The sequence below is a fragment of the Papilio polytes genome, unplaced genomic scaffold (assembly GCF_000836215.1).
Source record: "Papilio polytes unplaced genomic scaffold, Ppol_1.0 DF824146.1, whole genome shotgun sequence".
Classification (NCBI taxonomy): domain Eukaryota; kingdom Metazoa; phylum Arthropoda; class Insecta; order Lepidoptera; family Papilionidae; genus Papilio; species Papilio polytes.
The window spans coordinates 2,301,543-2,328,130 of record NW_013525058.1 but is presented as its reverse complement, the minus strand read 5'-3'; the positions used below and the strand labels follow the sequence as shown (position 1 = coordinate 2,328,130).

The window sequence follows — 26,588 nt, the reverse complement described above, 5'->3', positions numbered from 1 at the left end:
TGGCTTAGCAGCATTTTGTGAAGTGCCTATGAAATGTTTTTAAAGTTACGGATTTTTCTTTATTAGGAGAGTAGGCATTAAATACTAATCGCCAATGGTGAAGTAAATATACAAGTTTAAATAAACATGAGGTGTGTTCCTTTTTTTGTAACTTTTTTTTAGTTCGTGTTTTTTGGTGCCTAAAAATTGCTACTACAAACTATCAAGGTGCAGTTATAAAAACCATTATTTATTATAGTAGTGCTTTCAGCCTTATCACGCTCACTGCTAGGCGAATGTCTCCTCTAAAGATTGCCATGATAATCGGTTCTGCGCCTCTCGCATTCTAATGCACATTAAACCTCTTTACATATGGAAATAAAGTTAATATCCTTATGTATAAATGTTCTATTGGTAAGTAATAATCCCTTCTGACTTTTATATTTCTTTGAAATGTAGGAATTTTAAGGAATTTCTATCATAAATGGTTTGCATTGACAAAGTATTTTTGGCTCTCGTCTTTTGTCACAGTTGTCTATACTATTATAATAAAGCGTAAACACACACTTCTTTGTTGCCTAAGATATCAGTAATTACAGCATATTTTTGAGTAATTCTTTTTTTTAATAAAAAGCCCTACACTTACGTCACGCTTTAGGCTATATATTTTCACGCCATTAAACTTAGGGGGTAAATATTTTGGATAAAAACCCTTATGTGGGAAAGAGACCATAAGTTGCTGCTAACATCAAGGAAGCAAGGTTGCCATGGTTTGTCATCATGTCATGTCATTTTGACATTTGCAATTGATAATTTGATACATGTAATTAAATAAAATTTTCATAATTTTTTGCGGATGAAGTCGCAAGGGAACAACTAGTATTTTAATAAATGATTTATTTCTTACTTTTAACCAGGAGAGCGTAGGAAATAAAAACATCCAATTATGTAACTAAAATATTCTCATTATTTTTAATTTACTAAAGTAAGAACACATTTTTTTACAGAATGTTAATAATCTAAACAATATCTACAAAAAAATTGTACACTATGTGAAAACTTACAAAATATACTTTTTTTTTTAATTTACAATCAACAGAAAAATCAATATTCAAGGTCAACAAGATTAAGTTAAGCTTTTTTTTCACCATACGCTTACAAACTAAATTATTTACAATTAATCTTAATTAACAACGTCATGTATTAGACAGAAATGTTCCGATGTATTGTGCATTTTCATTTGTTTTTGTGCGTTCCGTAATTTGTGTATAATCAAAAAATATGTTCAAATTGTACATTTTTTTTCATTTATTTTCAAACCAGACAGGAATATTTGAATGCTTTTTTTTATCTTCCCCAAAATATATTGTACTTGATTTAAAGAAAACAAAAAAGTGTTTGAATTCTAATTATCGCAAATTTTAATAGAACTGAATATTATAACATTTAAATAGGAAACTAAGTTGCATTGTTTTGTATAGCCAGCTATCGCTTATCACATCTTAAGCTTAACTTGTAGTTATTCATAGCGAATAAGTATAATAATTTTGTTCATATTACGTATAAAATCGGCAGGGATTTTGTATCAGGACTTTATTGTCATGCGTTCCACTTAACCTAAAATATATGTACAAGAGTAAAAAACGTCGAAAATATGGAAAACGCAATGGAAGACAGCGTTCTCTTTGCGCTTACAATAAAACAAGTTTATATCACATAGAATAATCTAATGATACCTTGACATCACAATGCTTAACATTAAATTGTTCCCCAATTACAAAGACAACGTCAATAAACGACGCTAAACAAAACACAAAAAACAAAAATCAGGTAAATAGGTAACGATCGAATGATAAATTAAAGCGAACCGACATTTGTCGTTTACAATGTTTGAACAACACGTTGGTAACTAAAGTTTTCTTGGAGTAAACAATTTCGGTAATCATTTTCACATTTATTGCCATATCGCGATACGCATTATAAAATGAGTATTAGAGAAAAGATAGAGTTGAGTTAGTAGACGCAATTTTTTGTAATATTTGGCCTCAAGCGTCAACTTTCTATTTCTTATGTAGAATTTTAGTATTCGAAAACATGAACATACAGCTTTATCTAATATTAGTATTTATAACTGGCCATGATACTAATGTGTTCGAGAGAAGGTTTCCAAGGTCTTAATACTAAACGTTATATCGGTAAAAGTTTACTCGAAAATAGCTTTTGGTAAGCTCGATATTAATACTAAAATAGTAAATTAATATAAAAATAGAAAGGTATTTATTACGACAGCTCGCAGTGGAATTACGAAGTAGTTAGAGATAAGAGGAAAGTTAATATTTACAGTCGTGAGATTATTTTATTGGTACCTACTTTATATTTAACAAATCAAAATCATTTCAGGTCCCTATAATTTCTCTTAATCGTAAACACCAAAACATGCTTCACTTTTAATGCTTTACAAATCTTTGGTGCTCATCCACATTGCATTTATATCGGCACAAACAAACGAAAGTATAAGGCGTAAACAAATTTAATATTACGAACACATTTTTTTTCTTTATTTTAGAAGTTACGTACATAAATGATAAAACCTAATGTTGAGATTTTATTTGTCGTTGAAAAGCTGCGAAACATCGAGTCAGATGTGTGTTGGAACAGAGCGAAATTTACTTAAATTTTTCGACTATGATTGTTGTAAATTATCAATTTAACTTCGTATATTGGTAAGATACTGATATATCGTGTTAAACTGAACCATAACAGTTATGTCGATGTGTGAATGAACAACACAATGATTTATAAAAGTTCCAATTCTGACTAGATTACATTGACATATTGAACACTTGGCTGTAAGTGTAAAGTCAATGCTGACAAAACCACCAAGATGTGGCCAATGCTCTCACGATCGCTGATTTAAATTAGGAGGTAGTTCACGTAACATTCGCATAATGACAATTGTGCAATTTTCGCAACTTTTCTTTGACATCGACGTCTATTTTCTATCCTTAAGGAATTAATGTGTCGGTGGCTTTTAAATTAATGTATAAACTAATGAAATACATCTTTCAAATAAATACTATCTCGGAAGGTATTGGTCCCGGATTATAATTTTTAAACAAATTATAACAATTTGGACCCATGCGGCAAACATGATTGTTTTAAATTATTTATAATGTAACAACATCCACAGTCACCTACTGCGAATGCCCCGGTATGAGTATCGCTCTGCGATTTCACTTATCTTAGAACTAAACACTTAAAGTAATATCCTTTTAAACACATATCACAATTGAGCTCTCGCAGCGAGAGAAATATCATTGTCCGATAGCGCGCGCGTCGTCGCGTCACGGGGGCGCGCGTCATTCGTGCAAGTTCTTGCTGAGCAGCAAACTATTGTGAGGACCCGAGAGATGTCTGATGAGCTCCGGCAGCGCTTCGAACGTCAGCTGGCAGAAACAGCAGTTGAAGCGGCCCGGTGTATTCGTTCGCCCGTCGTTCTCGCTCGACGATATTACGTTACGATGCACCGAACACAAATGCTTCAGCAAATGTGCTTTCTGTTTGAACATAGCGACGCAGAGCCGACAAGCGAATGGCTTTTCACCCGTATGAACTCGCAGATGTGTTTTGAGATTCCAAGACATTCCAAATTGTTTACCACAGTACTCGCAGCGATATTCCCGAACCGGCGCTTGTTTGCTCGACCCTTGTTCATGTTCAGTTGAAATATTATCATCTCCGCCCATCTGTGGTTGACACAGCCAGGGGCCCCACGAGCCCGCACTGGGAGGGCGGTATTTCAGGGCGTCTTCGTGCGCCGCAGCCGGCGGAGTAGCGCTCCTTTCTGGTAAATACGGAGGAGCCGATGCGCTTAGCGGATGGAAAGTGCCCAGCCGCGCACCGGCTACTCCGGCCGCTACGCCTGGTCCTTGCGCGTATCTCAAATGTGCCATTTCTTCTAAGTAGCTCGGGGGAAACGATACGAATGGTGGATTCTGTGATGGTGAATTGTGAAATCCAGGTCTTCTTTTTCGATGTGGTGTAACGACATAATTTTCCGGCGAGGTTTGTACGAATGTCATAAGGTCTTGATCGGGTGGTTTAAGTTGATCTTCCAATTTTACTGTTCGCAAATCCAATTCGGGAGGTTCAAGATAATGTGATTTTCTTTTAGTCCTTTCGATGCCTTTTCCTAATCGATCATTTAGCAGTTGTCTTCTGTATACAGTTTCCTGTGGCGGATCCTCTTGACTGGAAGATGTCGACCTTCTCCTGTCGATGTTCTGAAAAATATAAATAATCTTTTAGTGACTAATAATACACTGTGCCGTATAATATTTTCCTCTAAAAGTTAGTAGAATTCAAAAGTAACTATTTTAGCACGAATATTTCTGTAAGATGAAAATTATAATTACCTTTGCCGCGACTGTTTCAACATCTAAGTCCTGGGAATCGTCGTGTTCGCTGCCGGTGTTCTCTGAGTTTCTTGCCAATGATAAGTTTACGGGGTTCGATGAACTTCTCCGCCGGCTCGACAGCCGGCTACATTCCTTCCCTCTGTTCTCTCCGTCTGGATCATCTTCGTCTCTTTCATCGTTACTACTCGTGGACATTGTCTCTTTCTTTATACTCATTGATTCAGAATCGCCTCTTTCCCTTTCTTTCTCTTTACTGTATCCCGCACTCGGAGTCACTCTGTCGCTTTCTGAATGTGATGATCCTGAAGGTGCGTCGTGTTTACTGCTCTCATTGCTGTTTATATCTGTTTTAAGACTTTTGGCTTTTAACCTGTCGCACGATCTGTTCCTTTCTTCTTGCTGCTGTCGCTCCTTAGTTGATTTCCAAACGTCAGATTTTATTTCTAGTAATTCAAACAGCTCTTGCATATCATCGATTTCTCCAGACTGAAAAATTAAGAGAAAAACGAAATAAGTTTATGAATGAATTAAAATTCTAGGAAACATTAAAGTTTAAGGAAACATTAATAATCTGATCTTGAGAGTTTTTATTTCATGTTCAATAATTAATGTAAATTTTGTTTTTACTTGTAATACTAGATTAGAATTATGATCAAAGTAAACTAACCTCAATGTATGCCTGTCCGCTGTAGAGGAACATGAGGAGGTGCCTCATGAGCGTGCTGTTGATGCCAGACATGTGAATCGTGACGGGGTTCTCCACTGATGGCGTATCGTCAAGTATTTTTCTGTAACATCAAATGTTATAGATTTAGAACATCAACAATATAGTAAACTCATCATTTTTCTGGACTTTTCCGTACTCATTTCTTGCTTTATCATTTTAAATGTCATTATTGCTAACTAGCAGTTAGTAGCGACTTTTGTCCGATAAATTTTGAAATCGGTGCAGTAGTTTTTGAGTTATTTTAATACATACACAAAACAAATGTTTCCTCTTTATCTTTATCGATGGAAGAAAGACGTGTTGATGATTTGGATATTAATACGATCGAAGTCGTGAAAGTTCGTGCTAGATGAAAAATGTCTGTCTATGAAGTCGTGTGTGTTTAGAGACGATACCTTATCAAGGGGCTGGCGGCGGCCATTACGATGCGGTGTGCGGCGAGGGGCACGGCGTCGTCGCACACCAGCACGAGGTCGGAGTAGCGCGCGCCGCGCCACGCCGCGCCCACCTCGTTCAGGATGCAGGCGTGGTGCTTGCCGTACGTCAGAGTCAGCAGGCCCTCGCCCATCATTCCAGCACTATACAACAAAATTAACCAAACGTTAGGCATTTTATTATGCTGTATAACAATTTTATGTTAAGACATTATACTATTTCTTACACATTAACTAGGTACGCATACAGCCGTAAACGGTAAGCATTAGTAGATAATTGTTGAATTTAATTTCCATTCAAAGATGTTTAAAATTTTGCTTATTACGATCGATTTTTAAATAAACACGCTATCGTTGCAGCTTCTATTAAATCGGTAAATTAGGTTTGTGAAAACGTAAACAAGGGCAAGTTTCTGCTTTTCGTGATCGTAACATCCAATAGTGATGAACTCTGCGATACGTTCGTGATCCACACATAGTCTGACGCACGATACAACCGCTAATAAACTAGAGAAATCTCAGTGTATTGAGGTCCATCATAATGTTTTACGGTTCATTAGTATCTCATTTAGTATCTTACTGAAAATCGTCGATGCAAAGGCAAGGTTGCAGCCAACGAACTGATCGATGTTTCAATTTATCTGACAGCGTTTGAAATACATTCATTTAAAAAACAATTGTGAATTCTTAAAACAATAGTGGCTCTTTTATTTGGTTATTTCTCAATCAAATTAAAAAGGTTAAGAGGTGAGATGAATTTAAATAAATCGTCACACTGTCGGAATGCTAAGCGGGGACAGTGGTCCAGGTGTGGGGTGATAGAAAGCGTGATGCAAGTTAACCTTGGCAGCGCGGCATAACGCAACGCTAATAACGCATTGCACAGTCTAGAGATCGTTTAAATGACGATTAGCGAGCGCTTCTCGTGTCGTGTCGGTGTTTAGTAACTCTGAGTGACTCTGAGGTCGACTGCGGCGGAATAACGCTTATTGTTGTCGGCAAACGACGCCATTGTTGCACTATTTTACTCAAAAGTCATATTTAATTGCGAAGGTTAGCTGCCGATGAATGCAAAGATAAAGTATTCGGCGCAGAAAAGAGCGATGATCTCAATTGCGACCTCTGTCGGCATTTCGTAACGTTTTGTGGTTCTCGATTATTTTTGAATTTTAAAAGGATTCAACTGAAAGAACTTTTTATTTTGGCACGTTAACAACTTAAAATCGTTTTTAGTCACATTAAAAAAAAGTGTTATAATTCCGATCAACCTTAATAGCTTATTTGATATTTACTATGAAATAATTATAAAAAATGTTAAATTATTATTTTAAATTAAATTGTTTTGCATACGAGATTTACAAAACTAGGTAATGCGTGTTAAATTTGCGTTTCATTACTCTGCCGATGCCGGAGCGAGTCGATTAAGTTATATTAAACTCTAATTGAAGGCCAAGTTTCACTTGTTTTTGATATTACATGCTCGTATTCATCTTATCTTGTTTCAATGAACTTATGTTTGAATTAAAATACAATTTAAATCTTATTTAAAGTATGAGAATATTTTTAAATATTCAACTTTAAATTATGACAATTATTAAACCTCTTGTCGATTTGTTTTTTACATTAAAAGTATAAATATTAATTTTTTTGACACCCATGGACATCCGCATCGCTAAAGAAATCGAAGATGTATCACCAGTCTTTAAGTGCGTATGTTCTTTTCTTGAAAGTGCCATAGTTGTTACTTATATACGCATAGGATATTCAGTTTTTATTCCAGAAGGTTTACAGACTGATTTTTAGCATAACTAGACCCGGGGTAAAAAGCAATAATATAAAGGAATTGTATATAGCGGCGCAAGCTCAGCTTGCGTGACGGTCTCTCCCGCCATTGTTCGTGTCAAACCACACGTGACTGCAACTCAGTTTTGCATCATGTTGCTAGGCTACCATATATAACATATATATGTTGGTCTATAATAATCATCTAAATGATGGCGCTATAATTAGTTTATAGCGCCATCTGTTGGCAATATTTGTGCATTTATTAATGGTTTTAATACTTATGATTGTCGCATGTGTCATAGAAAATTTTTAAGAAAGCAAATAATACTTAAATAACACATTTATAATGAGTAACAAAATCTGTACACTATTTAGAACATTAATATGTTATTAGGCCATCTGTTGGGAAATTTATTAATCAATATGGATCAATAATTCTACTAGATGGCGCTAACATTTTGCAAGTCTCATCACAGATGGCGCACAAAGCCATTACAAAGGAATTATGCAAATTAGATCCGATCCGGTATTCAAAACAATTTTCAATACTGTTCGTTAACTTTTTGTACCAATTTTCAATGTAAAAAGAGGGGCGGCCTTCGCGTGAGCAACACGTAATTTCACTTTCACTGATACTTTTCAGTAAACATAATTCCGGAAACATTTAAACACAATCTCTTTTGTCGCCTTTTACTCATTTGGTTACGAAGGTGATTCAGTTGCACAATTGATACAAATTATATTTTTAAATTATATTAAGAACAAAAAACCTAGTGATAGTTAATTGATATCTCGCTAACATAGTTATCACAATGAATTGATTGATATTGACATATTGTTATAGGTTAGCTGTCAAAATAAATTATGATATAATTTGTATTTTAAAACTTATTAGTATCAGTATCTAGATATAAAAACTGGCTCAACGCGTCAATAATTAAAATCGTCAAACAGCATTCAATTAGTTTTATAAAAAACTTAACAAAATTATTTTCGAACCTTGTAAACAAAGCGTTAAAACATAGAAAGTAATTATACATTGCCACAGCTCGTTAAAGCTAAGCAAATATTCAAAACGATCAGGAAGCGTTCCAGCTAGATGTTAATGTAAACAAGAAGCAATAAAAATATCTCAATTACTGATCAAGAATCAAGTGTACACTCAAGGTTGTCATAAAAGAAATACGCCCGCCGCGTTACATAATTCAACCCACATTAATTAACCGCGTACCAACCTAGAATGGTCATGTTGAGTTATGGGCCGTATACTAGAACCATACAGGAGTCTAGATTGTTACCATTAATGGGTTTTATGACAGCGTGTCATTGTAAATGGAGGAATAGAGAGGACAGTGGCGCCGTCCATTTTGTCCGCGGTAATTGTAATCACGAGAGTTAAAACAGTTTATTATGCGTAAAGCAAATTACACACACAATTTAAATGTACGCTTTTATATTGTTTAAATTAAGAGTGTAGTAAATATTTCAACGATGAAATTATTATATTAACACACACCAAACAATTCTCGAAAAACAATCAAAAACCAAAAATGATAAAATATTTTAGGCTTTACCTTAACATATAAGACTATTGAGATGTCCAGTACCGGAAACAAAGGCTAATGGCGATTGTAGACGCCAAATTAAATGTAGTTTGCGAAACGTTTCGCGATACTGATGTTGCAAGCTATGAAATTGTAAGACACCGCCACCGTTGGACTACTGGAGCGTAGGATTGGGAAAAAAGTTCCAACTTTCCCCGTCTCTTGCTAAATAATTGAAAGTTACGAAAATGTAGAATACAAGTGGCAATTGGTATTTACAATACTTTATCATTTTATTTCATTATATTTTTTTAAAGGTGAATATAAGTATATAAGTTTAACTGTCTATTCTAGGACTAAAAAGAAGATGTGTAATCTCATAAACTACTAGAACGATTTAAAAAAATAGAAAGGTGTCACTGAGTAACGTCGGCTATATTGATTACCACATTTTTATTAATTCCGCGCGAACGAAGTCGTAATCAAAAGCAAGTGTGTAATAAATCAAAATGTAACATTTATTTGTATATGTGTATTTTTTTATAACTCCTAACTGTTAAGGAATAGATGCTCGAGAGCCGAGAAACAGTGTTCATTATTTTAAGTTCAATTTTATATTTAAATATCATAGCAAGTTATTTTGTAGTCAGTTTCTCGCTACAAAAATGGGGGTTTTCTGGACTATGAAACTGGTTTTTTATTCATATAAATAAAAAAAAGAGTTTAAGCATGCGGAAATAAAAAGTAAATTGTACTCTGTACATAAGAATCTTTTATATTTTATTCATATTAACTTGCTTTTATGCGCAGATAAGTTTTTTACAGTTGGATAGCGAATAGCAAGACATTTAGTTCTTAGATAGACTAAGAATGCTTAAGTTATGAATAAAAAGTAATCGCTATTTTCATTTCTTAAGATAACTATTAGATTTATTAATCTATTTAAGATATTATTAAAACATCTGTTATACGACTTGCTATTCTTCAATGTGAACTGTGGGTTTCCCAGTTTAAATACGCTATCATTATTCCAATTTTAAGTAAGAGTAAAATTTTAATGACACCTTCTTTACTTTTATAAACTCAAGAGGCCTTAGCGCTTGTATTTTAAATTTTATTATTTGATTGTTTGCTGACATGTGGCAGTGAAGGTCGAGGTATTCATTTGCATAAATACACTTTCTTTTGAAACAAGGTCATAATGAAAGTTGAAATAACTAAAGACTTGTAATGGTATCAATAATCAAAATAGCAATAAAACATCATTGTACCAATCGAAGACTACAACCTACAATTCTATAAGACACTTAGCGTTTCTTATTAATAATAAATAGTAATAAAATTAAGGTGACCTAAATTACGAAGTCATAACAGTTCATAAACATGTCTTTTATATCAAGAGGCCGTGATGTGATACATGTTTCACAGATGACAAAATCGAATTAAGTCAAAATGACGTGAACATTCAGTTAAGTATTCGCCCCGGCCGGTCTAGCGTGCCGCGGCCGTGGAACCAATAAATCACATAGCTAAGAATGCATAAAACAATTAGCCGAGTAGTACTGCAGCATGCTTCGATGCGTACAATGGCGTACGATCCCACAGCCCTGTAGGACGCGTCAACAGATACAACGACAGTTTCACGCTCTACTTACAACACTTAAACGATCGATTCTATTAAAATGTCCATTATCATACCACCGCTCATTACACGCTCGTCGAAATTCGCGACAGTATCGATAGCATACTTCATGCTTGTCATAACAACGTAACATCAACTGAACCAGACCAGCGAGCTCACAGAAGTCGATTTTTTTTATAATAAGGAAGAGTTTCGAGATATGAAACCGTAATAACAATTCCGGTATGCTCAATGACGTTTGAAAAAAGGTACTTAGCAACGGGCCAGACCCCTTTACGAGGTTCTAACAGGCGGGCTTGACAGAAAACGATAGTGATGTAAGTCGATAGTCGTCAAACAGGAAATCGCGGGGCGCGCGTGGAGAGCGATATGCGGCGCGCTTTGTGTCGCGGCCTTCGGACGAAATGTTTGCGGCGGCGGTGCTGCGTGTCGCATTCGTTCGTTTGCGGCATCGGCACCACACACGAACGTTATGTAAGCCAGATCCACAACAAACGCCAGCTCATTCATAAGCCCATTCTGGCGCGATGCATCACCAACGGGCAGCGAGCCGACGCTATAGCAGTCTGTTTTTACACCTCGCTCAACTCAGCTATCTTGTTTACTACACGCGTGTGTGGGAAACGATAAACGACCGATAATTTCTTTACGTAGTAAAACAAGGAACTGTCTAAAATTGTTATGTTAATGTCGACCGAGATCATTGTCATTATGATAATTTTTTTTTTACGCGCCGTCGTCGAGTTTCCTCGCATTACGTTATTATTACATTCATTCGTATCTATTGCTCAATTACCATATTTAAAACAAATTTGATGACTTACTCAGTTCGCTCTCGTATATCACACTTATTATGTAAATCACACCATTAACAATTTATTAACATAATTTATATGTATGATTAAACACGATGTTTAGACAAATTGTGTTATGGAACTTTTGTTTTTAACATGCTTGAAAGATGTCTTTACAAAAAATGTTCGAATCGGGATAGACGGAAATGGCAGAATGGTTTTTGTAGATTTGCACATATTATTTGACAGTGTAAACCCTATTTTTATGTAATTGGTGTCAAATTGTCATGTTTAATTTGTGTTTATGAGTATGAAATTACAAGATTGGTGATTGACGACTAATTCCTATTTACGTTCAAAAGGCTCGCTTGAACTAACGCAAATTAACCAACGATCCATCAATCATGAGTAATAATTGAAAAATGTACCTTCTAGTAGCTGGTCTGTTGATAGTTTCCTCAACGTGGGAATGTTCTGACGATGAGCGTATGTCTTTGGCGACTGACAAATGTATTTATTTATACATTACCTCATACCCTTGCGTGAGAGTGTCGGGCCGAAAGCGAGAATGAATATTACCTTCGATGATGCTAAAATAGCGCCCGCAGTTACTCTCGCCTTGCGTTTGATTGACTATTGATCCCTTGTGCCAGATTGTTAACGGATGTTGTAAACAAATTTAGGAGGAAATTTTGAGTGTAAAATTACTTTTGCACTCGGAACTCAAGTCAGTACTTTTCTAATATTTTTTATAACACCTCATTTATCATGATGAGCCTATTTGTTATGAGATGTTGTAGACGCAAATAAAGTAGTATTTCTATTGATCTGAATTATCTATGAAGATTTTGTGAATTTGAAATTTGTTGTTATAAAAAGTTGAGCCAGCGAAGACATCACGAGATATACATGACTTGTTAAGTGTGCGTGACTTATAAAGTTTCTTAAGATTTGATTTGGTTTCCGAACTGGAAGCACAACATATAAAATTAAAATATAGAAATAAACAAATGCTGTCTATAACTGCATGAATATCCAAGGTAACAATGGATGCTTGTCCTAATGAAAAATACCTTCACACGTTTGCCTGCAAGTGTTAAATCTAAATACAATGTAAATATGTGATCAATTATTGTATTCCATTTGTGTCGCGTCCAGCAAGGCGACTTTGGACCTTTTAAGGTGCGATTTCATGGGATGCAACACACGACAAACAGTACAACTACGACTATTATAAAGAAGACTGCAGAATAATGCTGTCTGTTGTGGCACATGCTTTCGCATAGAAATCGCACCTTTAGACGTCTTTACTGAAGTGGATTGTCCTTTACTTTCATATGCTGAGATGAAGTAATAAAAGCTTATGATTTATAGAAAAGTTATTCTTGACCCGTTTTTGTTCTTTAAACTAATAAACGTGAATCTCATATTTTTTGTATATTTAAATAAAAACATGTTTTGTAACATAAATATTGTATTTTGACATAATTTTATTCATAAAATTATAGTTTATGACAATTTGGTTATAAAAATAAGTTTTATTTAAATGGATTTTTCTTAGGACATTTCTATATTATTCTATAGTCTTAGAGCTTATATGGACCTATTTGTTAGACACCTAATAGATATTACAGTTTGAACTATGAGTACCTATAATTTACTGTCAATCTAGTTTACACGTGCTCGTCTTAAAACCTTTGGCGACATGCCTTTTTATATTCTTTCCTTTTCTCGTTTATTTTCTGTTCTACCAACAAAATGTACTACTTTGAGTTACTTCACGTTTTACATTTATGACGTGTTTTCTATAAACATAACAATGTTTAATATGAAAGATGTGCTTCTATGCAATCAATTGTTATGGGAATGTAATTGTAGGGATCGAGTACTGTATTATTCTTCTTAATACTTATTACTCATTTTAATAATAGTTGGTAAGAATGAGAGAAACTACCTTTTTGTCTTAAAAGATAAACAATTAGTCACGTCTCTGAGAATACTACGAGTAGGTATATCACTTTGAAAAATCTTATAATAGACTGATTCTATTCATTTTGGTTTAGAGTGTAGTGTTCATTACATTTTGTCAGATTTGGTGATTTGTAATCTGTCCTGTAGTTTTTGAGTTTCTTCTATACTAGCATTCGCCCACGACTCCGTCCGCGTGCAATTAAAAGAAACAAAAGTGAATCGCCTAAGTATGTGTTCTTCCACACCATCCTCTACATCTTTGTCAAATTTCATCGCAATCCGTTCAGCGGTTTAAGCTACAAACTATAACAAACATACATCCATCCATCCATCCATCGTTCCATCTAAACTTTCACATTTATAATATTACAAGCGCAATGTAGGTTACTATGCACTTTTTAAAATGAGAATGAAAAAAAATTGCTTTGTAGCTAGATTAATGTTACAAAGGATCCTTACTTAAAGGTAAGAGGGCTTTGCGTTAACAATCTCATAATATGAAAAATGGTCGGAGAGGAAGAGATATTTTCCTGCTAATCTTTATCATACTATTATTACTTACTTCATATTAATAATATAAATGCGAAAGATATAGTAAAAGTTAGATTAGTAAGATAATAAATACAAATCTTTTATTCCATATTCTGTTTTCTTTTTTTTGGTTTGTAACAAAGTATAGATTACTTTGTAGTTGACATTTCGAGAGTAATGTGTCTGTAAAAGACTATATAAACGTGTCTAAGAAAAGGTCGAATTTGATTATCTGCCGGCAGTGATTTGAATATTTGTTGTGTGATTACATTAAATTATGATGAATTAAATCATCTACATACGGGCGGTTCCCACGGCGAGAAATCGTTTGACCTTGAAGCTATACTGCATGAACACTATTAATCAAAAGACACGAATTATCAAACGGCAATAGAACGCAGATGATTTAAAAATATGAATATAATAATAGTCGATCTAATCGAGTCTTCCGTTTATTTAATGGTCGTCTACGAATGGTCCGAGGTGAACCAGACTTGAGGCGAGGTCTGTTTTGAAATAGGATGGCTCTTGACCTTCGGGATGAAAGTCAACAGAGTTGCGCAACGCACCGGCGTGATCGGCGCACCACTCTATGCTAATAGCCGCTGCGAGACATATCGCTACCTGGTCATGACCCACATTGCACGTTCAAGGATTTCACATATTTGGAAGGCAGTGATTTCAAAACTGCTAGAATTTTTGGGTGTGTGTTTGTTAGCGAGGCTACGTCAAGGCAATGCGCGGTGGAATTGTTACATTCCTAAGCATAATATTAGAAAAAAACACCATAATCACGCTATTACTTATATTTTCCCTTAACTCATTGACGTATTAAATTCTCAACAGCATGTCGAGTGAAAACGTCAATTGTGACTCAGTTATTTGTCCCATTTATCCGCATTCCGTTCCGAGAAGTCTTTCTCCTTAAAAAGTATCTCGTAGATTTAGTGATGTTGAATAAAATGGAGCATTGTGAACATTCGCTAGCAACGCGCGTCAAATTTATTTGATTAGATTTTTCACCACTCCTTTCTACTGTCTTGCGCGCACACAGAAACGAGCGCAGCGCACGTGTGGTGATGTAGTGTGCGTGTGTTGCATGTGTGTGCAGCACACAGATACACGTGCGCGAGCGCGTCGCAGTGGGCGTGCGGCGTGCGGCGTGCGGCGTGCGTAGATCCGCGGCGCTGCAGTAGAGGGGGGGCTAGGGCCGGCGAGCGGCCGCAGTTTTGTAAGAGCGTTTTATTTCAAGGTCACTCGAGCAGTTTTTAGAAAGTTACCTCATACACGAACAAGTTTTAGGTAAAAATTAATAAGACTTAAATTTCTTTAGACAACTCCAATCTTAAATCGATTGGAAGTAAAAAACATCGCAATGATTTCACTTAATTTTACAAGTTCTAAGAACCTTAATTTTAACGTTTTTAAGAATTGCTGGGATTTATTAACAATTTTATTATTATAAACCAATTTAAATTGATACGAAATTTATTTCGGTTAAATTAATTGGATTACTGTACAGATAACGAGTATAACTCTATGTATCAATTTAAATTATTTATGTCAAGCTGATAAAAGTTTTTGTGTTGCGTTTTATCTACACTCAGCGACGAAAACTGAAGCGTTAATACTTAACCGATTGGTGGCAATTGGAGAAAATAATTAATTACACATTAAATAACAATTGACAATTCATTAAACTTCAATATAGATACGCAAATAGTGCTGTCGGTTTCTTGTCGTCATAAAAAGTAATGGAAAATAATTTATGCTAGTAATATAAATGATTCACAGTACATTTGTCACGAAGCCCATCGCAGGCAACATTACATCATCTAGCGATACAATAAAAGGAGTCTCGAGGAATCATCTTCGCATTTCACATTTCATCAGCGCTCGTTTCCATATACGTCGCGGTGATCTTCTCTCCGGCGTCGGAACTCCGAATGATGAAATGTACTCGGCTGCCATTTCGTCGGTTGCGCAACGTTCACGCTAAATTTTGTTGACAGAGAAAGTATACGAAAGGCTTTACGTAACAAAACCACGTAACTGTTGTAGCGACTCGGTTTTGATTTCCTTGCTTTTACGTCCATCGTTGTTACGTGATATTTTTTTCGGGCTAATTTTAACTCGTTAAGACATCTCACTGGTGTTCGCTGTTTTGCAATTTGTACAATTAGAGAAGTTTTTTTACCCATTCCCAGGTTTCATTATAAGTTTGCAGTTAGATAGAAAGATCATTGCGTATTATAATGTACATTTGTACAACTTTGTTAGTTGCATTACTTTCAATTGTTTTCAACTTAGTAGTACTTGCTTTGTACAAACACAGTATGTTTGTGATATTGATTCGAAAGAAAATAATGTAATGGAAAACTTTGTGATAAATAACAACGTAACGACATGCAAATCAGTAAACATAAGAAGGATAAAACATTTTTACGCCACTACGTGACTTCTGAGAAATATTTATTTGAATCGCAATTTTCCGTTGATATTTTCACTATGTAGTGGGCCATATGGAGGATAAATAGTTGAAAATAGTGACCGTCATAAATAACGTTAGTGGCCTAACTCGTATTAGCTGTGAGAAACCATGTTCAAAAGAAGTACTTTAGTGAAACGAGTTCTTATGACGCAAAAATCGCTATCTAAGTAAAGATTAAGCAAAGCGAGATTCCTCCAGCGGGTTGCAACCGGTCACAATACAATCTCTGTCCCAATTTCCGAGTTATCAGCGAAGTCAAATATTCAAATCAAACTTGTGAACGGGTGCGGGAGATAAGCGAGCCTGATTTGCTCCTCGTTGACTGATGTCTTTTAAAATTTCAAGCTCAAGCTTCAGTTCTTATTTACATTTCAGTTATCTTGTTGTATGATTTTATATTATTCATCAAGATATGACAATGTTCGTAATAAATAACGTTAAGATGATTTGACATAGCTTTCTAATGCTTACATTTTTTTTTATTGGTGGTCTGTCATCTAAGAACTATAGTTTAAAGCTATTTATATTTTGGTGTGAAAACAATCAGTGACGTCCGTTATGAGAATATAACGAAGACAATTATTTTGAAAATGTATAAATAAAAATTATCAAGGAAGAGCACGAAGAGCGATTGTTATTATTTCCCTTAATGAAATGTTTGTATAAAGATTGCTCAAGTGAGAGAGATGTGCTGTAATTGCGATGGTTATCTTCTTTCACAACGGCGGCAAACAAGCGCCAAGCAAGGCTTTACTTGCGCTTCTGACGATTTCACGCTAGTAAACGAACCCAAATTCTAAAGAACATTTTTGAAAAGTGGAAAAGCAAACTGTAGAAATATAACAAATGATTAACAAAAAGGTAAAAACAGTCTTTAGAATTGGCTTTTTGTGCAATTTTATATTGATTTATGCAAAAGATTATTATTTACATTCCTATTTTGTCAACTTTAAAACACGATAGAAAAATATTATCTCAATTTACTCTGCTTGTGTTAAAACATGTTTTGCTCACCTTGTTTATTTTTTTGGTAAAATTAATCAGATCTGATTTAAACCGACAGTTGACGTTTTTTATTAGCATATTTGTATCAGTCATACTTGGTATTTAACACTAAGGTTGAAAAATGGCGAAACGCCTTGATTTTAAAGATATTTATGCAAGTTTGACATACCATTCGGTTGATTACGAAAACAGCCACGTAGAAAACACGAACTATTTTTGGATATCATTTTTATCGCTGCAGAATGAAAAAAAATTGACTTTACACCTTATTAACATTGCCAAACTTATTATGTACTGATATTTAATATCATAAATACATCTGAATTTAAAAAAATAAATACAATAAAAGTAAACTTTGTTAATTATTCTGTTCTATTTTATTTTTCATTTTTTAAAATTTGATTAAAATCAGTCAAACTTATAAAGAGCGTATTTCTATTAATATAACTACAAAATGGTCTGGAATAATACAAAACAATAAATTACGCCAATCATGATCCGCATTCGAGAATGATCCAATGTCGGTCTTTCTTCCGACGACACTAAATATTCCTATATTTGTGCTAAACCACACTGAGTGACTCATCCGTGATAAAAAATATTATTGTCCAACAACTCACATTGTAAATGGCATAATAATACCGTTGGTTTCTATACCCAAAACACTGGCCAAAACAACCTCTTATGTCTTTACGCAGTGCAAACTCACGCTTATATTCTAACGATTTTTTTTTAATTTAAATAATAAGTTTGTTGTTTCATAAGATTATTATGAAATAGGCAAATATTTTATTAACGAATATGATATTTCTTAATTATAAAATTGTCAGAAAATCTTATAAGAAAGAAATCGCAGACAAACATTTATTTATTGACTTTCTTTGAACTTGTAAATATGCTTGTGTTTGAGAATTATTTGGCATTATTTTCATTACAATATGGCGTTGCTTTTATCAATTTTTTCAGTCATAATAGTAACTGACCTATCCGTACACAGACATTTCGCTAAAAATACATTACACGACGAACGAAACGTGAGTTTTCGTTCACGAGCGTTCAGTATTAGTACTAGATGTACTCCTGTGTGTGCGTGAATATGTTATTTACATGCGCGGGCGCCGAATACGAATGTCAAAGAGACTCACGAACAAAAGCGCGAATGTGTTGGTGTCCCACACACGCACTGTCGCCCTACTCCGGATGTCAGCGCAGATTTGTAAGCCTGTGAATGTGCTAGACCAAATCGATAGGTCTGTGCGTTATCTATACGCCACACAAGCCCTCCTACATTATGTGTTCGTTATTGTTTAGAAGCCTTGAGGCATTTGAGTTATTTTACAACTACTAGCCACCGAACGAATTGACTATAAAACTTTGAACGATCAGGATTTATGCGTAGATGGGCTATTTTATTGCTTCGACAACTAACGGCAATTAATTTATGGACTTATTCAAGGCTTCAAAGGTTGACATGAAAATAGCAAATTAATGAGTATATTACATGTATATACGTAGAAAAATCTGTTGCGTATATTTTACCTCAAAGTAGGTAAAACATGAATATTCTTTTAGATACATCGTTATAAATAACAGAATGCGGCCTACCGGTGACTTAACTAGATATAAATTGAAGCTTTAATTAAAGTAATTTTTCCACACACTTTTGACACATAAATTCTAACAGGGACATAGCTGTCGTAGTTATTCAAATAGAAGCAAACGAGATTGAAATGTAAAGGGCCAAATGAAAGCATTAGATCGTTAATCAAAAAATATCAAACACAAGGATAACACCGTAATAAAAATACCAAATCAAAACATGGCCTTTGGCCGGTAAGAACATTCAAATGGTATTATGAAAATATAAATCCGGCGCCTTTTCAATTTTATTGACTAGGTGACCTTAAGAAAGTGAGTTTATCAAATTGAACACGAAAGCGGAAGCTAGGAGCGGGCAGCCTCGCCGCTCGCCACTCGGCAGGTATCGAAGATGCTATTGAAAAGCGAAGGTTAACTGGTATAGAGGATTTAGAATCTGTAAGAGGATGTGCGAACCCTAATTGAAACGGATGTGCATGTGTGCGTGAGCGTTTGAAATACACACGTGCGTGTGTGCATTGCGTGCGCGCAGACTAGCCGATAACAATAAACTATTTCCGAAGTGACCCAGTTCGAACGTCCTTCAGTAATTTGTGCCGCCAGGAACGAGAAAGGGCTGGGAGTTAATTTGTCGGTGGCCGCTCTAAACTTTTATGATCACTTTACAATACATCTTTTTGTGTTCGTGATTCGTGAGCTAGTTTGTTCCCCGCGCTGTCGGTACTCGAGTGCAAAAGGAATACTTTATGACCTTCGCTTCGGTACCTTGTAATAAACAATTACTACTATTGAACTTTACGTTTATTGAGGATTAACAGACAAAATATTATTACATTTTAAAAAGTGAAAGTACATTTTACAAGTAAATTGTTAAACTTGGAATATTAAAGGTATAAAACATTATTGGCGATAATTCAAGTATCAAGTGCATTAAAATGTCTTTGGAGAAACCACAAACGTACCTCTGTGCCGATAGACTGTCTAATTGAATTGGAACTTGTTAAGTGTGTTAATAGACGATGACCGTCACAATCAGCCAGTAGCTACTTTTGAACATTAAATTGCGATTTACTAATATAACAAGCTATATGCGGTGATAGTATCATTTCTTAAACGTAATATTATTTACCACAATTGTTTTTTAAAATGATACAATGTATTAAACAATCGATTTAATTAAAAAGAATTGCGTATATCTTAGTTATATGCTTTTTATTCTGTTAGAGATTAAAAAATGGAGCTAAAACAATTTAGTTAATATTAGTCGATTACCAAACATGTCGGCCGCAGTCGTAGTGTAATTGTCACAGAAACATTTCACAATACTGGCCACTGACGACCGCGCTCGCTGATAACATTTTTTTTAATTCAGTCCAATGTCAAGCATACATATAAAGAAATTAGAGAACAAATCGTTCGCCGGATGGTCAACTAGCGCCGACTAATTTTGTAGTTCCGAGAAAATGTTTATGCCGACTTTGCATGAAGCAAATGCCGATTGCGACATAACATTGAGCACTCGGCTCTTGCATTTAGAATTTTAGAAATGTTTGTGTTCCGACGCTGTAAACCTAGTTTCTTTGAGCGTTCAATTCGTACTCTGAAGTTTATTTATATTGCCTTTGAATATTTCCTTTAATATTTCGTGACCTTCCTTGCTATTGCTGGTACTTAGTGCTACTGGTATTATGTTGTGGAAAAATACAGCAAATAATGTTGTTTATTTGACACAAAACGAATATATGATCAGAATAAGGATACACAAGAATGTATCTCAAACTTCCGAAGTAAAAAAACAAGCTAAAAACCGTTCAAACATAACAATACGTGAATATTATACTATCTAATTTTACTCGAACTTTTAGAGTCGAGGTCAAATATTAAATAACGTAGTCGTATTGAGAAATTGCCAACGACACGTGGCATTGTTGGCCGGGAATACCGTGAAGGGTTCAGTTACAGCGGGGAAATGCCATTGATTCCAAGGAAACGTTGACATTTTACACTTTAAATATGTTTCTTAGATATGTCCCTTTAATAATAGTATCATAAACACAGAAAACAACCTACATATATACGAATTGAAGCGGAAGCATACAACTAATTGAAATCAATAATTTTCCTTGTAATTAATGTTATTTTGTATTCGTGTTTGTTTCTATGAAGGTACTCTTACAGGAAAGTAATGGAATAATTGTACTATGGACTAATTGGTGATTTGTAACATTTTGCGGTTAATAGCGTATGTATTTGTCACGGATAGATTAGCTTGTTAAACACGAGCCCTTTGTAATTAGTTTAAACAAACAGCGAAAAATAGATCCGTAGCACGTGTAGATAATAAATGTTTTGATGTTTTAATAGTATAATAAATAGGTTACCTACTATACTACTTTATTGTATAAATAACTAACTTTCATACAAATAATTGTTTTTAAAAATTTAAAATAAATTTCGAGTTACATATTTTTTTTGTTGTCTGTGTACTTTGGAACTTCAATATCTTATAATCGATCTGTAAACACATTAATTTAATAATCTTATTAAGTCTTATTGGAGTTGATTTTTCTTATGCAATTAAAATGCGATTTATGTGTTTTAATCAACTTCAATTACCTTGCTTAGATTTCTCTTAGTAAACTGTACTTAATACTCGTTAAGTGTTCTCCCTATTATATTGTAATACCAGCTGTTACTCGCGACTTCATCCGCGTGAAATTAATAAGTAAAAATATAGCCTATGTTACTCACAGATAAATTACCTTTTTAATGGTGAAAGAATTTTTAAAATCGGCTCAATAGTTTTTTGAGTTATTTCAATTCCATAAAAAAAATACAAATCTTTCCGCTGTATAATATTAGTACAGATAAGATGAATCACTAAGGAACTTCCTTAGTATCTAATTAGTTTCTGATTGAGACAGTAAGGGATTCTAATATAAACCTACGACTTTAGTTATGTGTGACAGATCGCAGATGGTCTATCAATTTAGGTCTGGTTAAATCCAAATTAGGAGTACAGGCGGCGTCGGTTGCAGTTCTCTCTATTATTAGCGGCTTGATAGTGGACAGGTGAACTCTAATGTCTTTGTACATCATACATATCTTTATCCGACAAATCGACTACGGACTGAAATAAACCTAGAGTTCTTTATAATTTGTAGTAAACTTTATATAATAATTTCATTTTTATTATCAACTAGCTGTCACCATAGATTACGTGCGCATGAAAAAACATATTAGTAAGTACCCTATGTGTTTTTCCAGACTGTTCTAGAGAAACGTATTAACAAACATTTATCCATCTAAATTGCCATTTATAATATTAGTAGGAAGTAGTATAAGATTATTAAGACTTAAAATTATTTTTGAACAATTTACTATTTTAAAAATTTTTTTTTACATATCTTTACAATTACCGTTAAAAATTTCGCTGTAAATTAAACTTATATAGTAAACAGTTTCTTACAACAGAAAATGTAGTTTTACTTCGTTAATGTTTATAAAAAATACTTTTGTAAGCGCTGGATTTTTAGTCCTTTATAAATTATACAAAAATATCAAAATATAAAGTTAAAATATTAAGATTTAAGATAAAACAAGATGATACTTTGTTTTATAAATAAATATTTGTATTCTTCAATTAAAATTTATCATCGATAAATATACGAGTAGTAATGTTGAATTAAATACAAAATTAATAACGCAAATGTTAAATACATTACCTAAACCGCTATTGGGATTTCAAACACATTTTATTTCGGATAGTTCATACATCATTTATGAATTTTTATGACTTCATCGTCTAATTTATCTCTCGAATTTGTAGGCAATTGTGTTTATTCAATAACTGTTGCTAACATGTATAGTAAAAGCGAAATAAAAGGGGTTTTCCTAACCCGCGAAAACCACACGCAAAGATAATTAAATTTTTGATCACAAAATAAAAATATCAATAATTATTTTTTAAAAAACATTTTACATTGAGATCTGTTTTGTTATGAATCGATGCTATATTGGGATAATTAAACTAAAATTAGTATCGTAAATAGTCTAAAGGTTTAGGGAATGTCCCACCAAATTGTAAATTTTCTGATACCAATCCAACGGGTGAAATATGTAATGGAAATATCGGATTTTGTTACCCTACCTGACACTGTCACTTTTGAGCTTTCTGGGCATCTTTCAGTCAGTAGTGTGACAGGCCCTTAAGGTATTAAAAACGCAACGTTTTCACTAAAATTTATTTGATAAGTCGTTTTAAAGTACGATGTAATTATTCGTATTTAAAGTTTGAATTGAACCAAAAATTCTTATCGTTACAGTAACAAAGTTTCTTATCAATGTGTTTACAATCAGACGATATTGAAGGTTGTTAGGTATGGAATAGTGAGTAAAAAGTAATATTCTAGCTTACACAAAACTACACTACATACAAAGGCGTGACGGTTAGTGTGGGTTACCACTACCGTATTTAAATAGACATATCTTCTTGGATTAAAGTAATGCAGTACTCCGATAGGGGAACTACACGGATATACTTTTGTACAATTTATTTATTCTATACTTGGATTTTAAAATGAATTGAATCGATATATTCAATAATTCATCAAGTCATGCAATATTCATCAGAACAGAATGTTTAATTATTTTCTAAAATAAAACTCGACGAGAGTTTAAATATACATAAATAGATATTCGTTGAATAGGATATGCAATTAAAAAGGTCAATATTTAAATTAACATATTTATAAAGGTAGTCACTAAATGGAAGGAAAGTGGAAATTGATTTTTTGGCTATAAATAGCATTTTTAAGACCATTTTCTGGTAGATTCTAAACTAATTGATGTACTAACAATATATATTTGGGTTAAAACATAATACGTTTCAATAACCGTATAACCCAATTGCGTTGATAATTGTCAAATGAGAAAGAACTAATTGCTTGGGCTATTTTTCGTCAGAAACGATATCTACATCTTGCAATTAGTAAAGACCGTAGTCTTGGCGTACCAATAACATTTAAAATAAAATAAAATAAAATTTATTCCTTAGCAACACAACAAAATCAGAAATAATAGGAAAAAAACAAACATAAACTAACGTAGTAACTAAGTAGGGAAAAAATTCGTAAAGACACATTTAAATACTTCAATTAAGGTGTTAAATGAGATTTTATCGTATTTAATTACCGGATTATATTTTACATTAGCAGGTAAACGGTCACGTAGAATATTGACTAAACTATAGTCGAGTACAAGGGTCTCCAAAAGAACACAGCGAGGATAAATTTTCAGGGTATTAATTTAAAACTGCCTTACTCGATTGTGGATTGAAGCCTATGTCTAAGGACAATATAGCCCTTTAATAACTTCTCGAAAAGTAATATTGAGACAGACGTTTAGTGCAGTTGATCAGCCACAAAAGTGACGTAATATTTATAAATTGTTTTTGTTACGGGCATGTGGACATTATGCACTTAGAGTTATTTTTAATAAGCTTAACAATGTTGCATGGATTTATTTCTTACAAGTATTGACATGTGCATATTAAATCGATTAAGAACGATTTGTTGTTGAACGAACCTAATTTTTGTTCGATGTAAAATGTATCACTAATATTGAAATGATAGCGGAAATAATAATAATAATTAAACATAGTTTTTGGTTCAAATAGCTTTAAAATAAATAAAAACAATAGCAATAATAAGTTGTAAATATAAACACGATATTTATTATAAAAGTGTCGAGCAGGATGTATGTAAATTTAATAATGACAGTAAACTTCATTACATACTTCACGATATTTATAATATAGAGATTATTGTAATCAAAGTTTAATAGTTTACGATAGTTTATCATTCGATGAAATCGAACGTAAATCCGTTACTATGATTATTTGTTATTTTGAAATGAAAATAAATATTTATCGAAGAGATTAGAATGAAATCTTCAAGGTGGCGGGACGGTAGCGACGGCAGACTACAAGATAAATTAATAATACCTGATAGTAGATACGATTTTGTAATAAAGCTCCTCATCGTTTATGCTATCCTGGTACCGACCGACAGTTATGCATAGAAACGGATAAGATAAAATTAAGCTTCTGAGATTCTGGTTCATGATTTTTTTTACTACCTCTATAAGGATATGACCAAGCTGCACTACCAGGCATTTAATAATAATAAATAATATTAACTAACATGCAAATGATTGTTATCATTGTTTACATTCGAGTTAAAACAAACGAATTCAACATTTTCTTGTTTTTGGAAAATTTACTGAAAGTTAAATTTAAATTTAGATGTTTGTAAAAAGGTATGTTTGTAGAAGGACTTAATTTAAGGATTATCATTATGTTATGTATTTATTAAACCCAAGGGAAAACATTGTGTCACTTAATAGGTACATGTGTTCATACACACACCAATCAACAATAAAAATATTTGTGTTATCAACGAGAATGATCCAAGCGGATGTATCTTAGTCAAAGATTTAACAAAAAATCTTACACTGGAGACATTTAATTTTGTACTGAAACGAGCATAATATTTTGCGTGTCGAATGCGCGCGAAACTGAGCGTGGAAAAGCGGCGCGGGCGCGTCCGCGCGCTGAGCGCAGTCGATTTCGCAAACCACCATCTAATGTGAACCTATTAACCTCTCCGGCGAGCGAGGCTCAGGCGAAGTCGAGAGGCGGATGAGGCGTCGAATAGTGCGTTCATTAAACACAAGGTTGTGCCCGCCGTCCCCGGGCCCCGGCCCGTATTGCCCTATACCCGCTCCCACGACGCGTCCGCAGAAAAAATCAAAATAAAAGTAAATAAACAAATCCTCACCTTGCAAACTGTAGTGCACTTCTATTCGCAATCTCATTGTACAGACTCAAAAGGACGTTGCTGTCGAACATATTAACACATCACAGCCATTTCTTTCACAAATAAAAACGTAAAAAAAAAAACAATAACAATCCGAATACGAAGCACCAGCGATCACAGGATTATCACACCGGCCGATCCTAGGCACGTCCGTGCGCGAGCGACGTCAAATCAAACTGGCCCGGTCAAAATGACGAAAGTGAAAACATCGCACGCACAGAAAAAAAGGTTGGCGGCGCGGCACAGTCCTTGCAGGCCACCTCTCGCGCGGGCTCCAGTGACACAGTAACTGCGCGCTCGCGCATCGCCCTCGCCTATATAACGAAACGCTTTGCGGCTCCGGCTTCAAACGCCGCCGGACGGCACAAAAAGAAGATGCCTCGCCTCGCAACGGTAGCTAGGAAAGAATGAACACAAAGAATGGCGACACGTGCGCGCGTGTGTGCACGTGCGCGCGTCTGTGTGCGCAGAGATAGGCGGCCGCAGGAAACTCCGTTCTCTTCCACTAGGAAAGACCTTGGAGTTGAATCGGCACGTTGCAATGTGTACCGCCATCGCCTACGCCGGTGCCCGGTACCTACTCGGCGCCTTACCGCCACACTACGCCACAACCGATCATTTCATATTACACGTTTGTTTAAGATCACGATCTCGTACTGTGGCACATACGATTCATAAGATTTTCTAGACCATAAACAACAACAATTGAACATTTTGCGCATCACATACCTAATAAAAAACTTATTATGTAGGCGGTAAAAATCAGCGTGTTAACACAATACGATAAGAC

The 26,588-nt window shown here is 34.5% G+C and overlaps 1 protein-coding gene across 1 annotated transcript; it reads right to left on the bottom strand.

The window, feature by feature from the left end:
- Nucleotides 1-1,385: 1,385 nt before the first annotated feature.
- On the bottom strand, nucleotides 1,386-26,111 carry LOC106111898 (transcription factor Ken). The gene is made up of 5 exons (XM_013294095.1): nucleotides 25,760-26,111; nucleotides 5,520-5,702; nucleotides 5,065-5,185; nucleotides 4,395-4,883; nucleotides 1,386-4,262 (listed from the first exon to the last, which is right to left on the bottom strand). The coding sequence occupies exons 1-5, from the start codon at nucleotides 25,828-25,830 to the stop codon at nucleotides 3,339-3,341; spliced, it is 1,788 nt and encodes a 595-aa protein (XP_013149549.1). The 5' UTR covers nucleotides 25,831-26,111; the 3' UTR covers nucleotides 1,386-3,338.
- Nucleotides 26,112-26,588: the final 477 nt, after the last annotated feature.

Coding starts and splice junctions, on each gene's coding strand:
- LOC106111898 (XM_013294095.1), bottom strand. CDS start 25,830: ATGTTCGACAGCAACGTCCTTTTGAGTCTGTACAATGAGATTGCGAAT. Junction 4,884..5,064: donor GCGGACAGGCATACATTGAG/GTTAGTTTACTT, acceptor TTAATTTTTCAG/TCTGGAGAAATCGATGATAT. Junction 4,263..4,394: donor TTGAAACAGTCGCGGCAAAG/GTAATTATAATT, acceptor TATATTTTTCAG/AACATCGACAGGAGAAGGTC.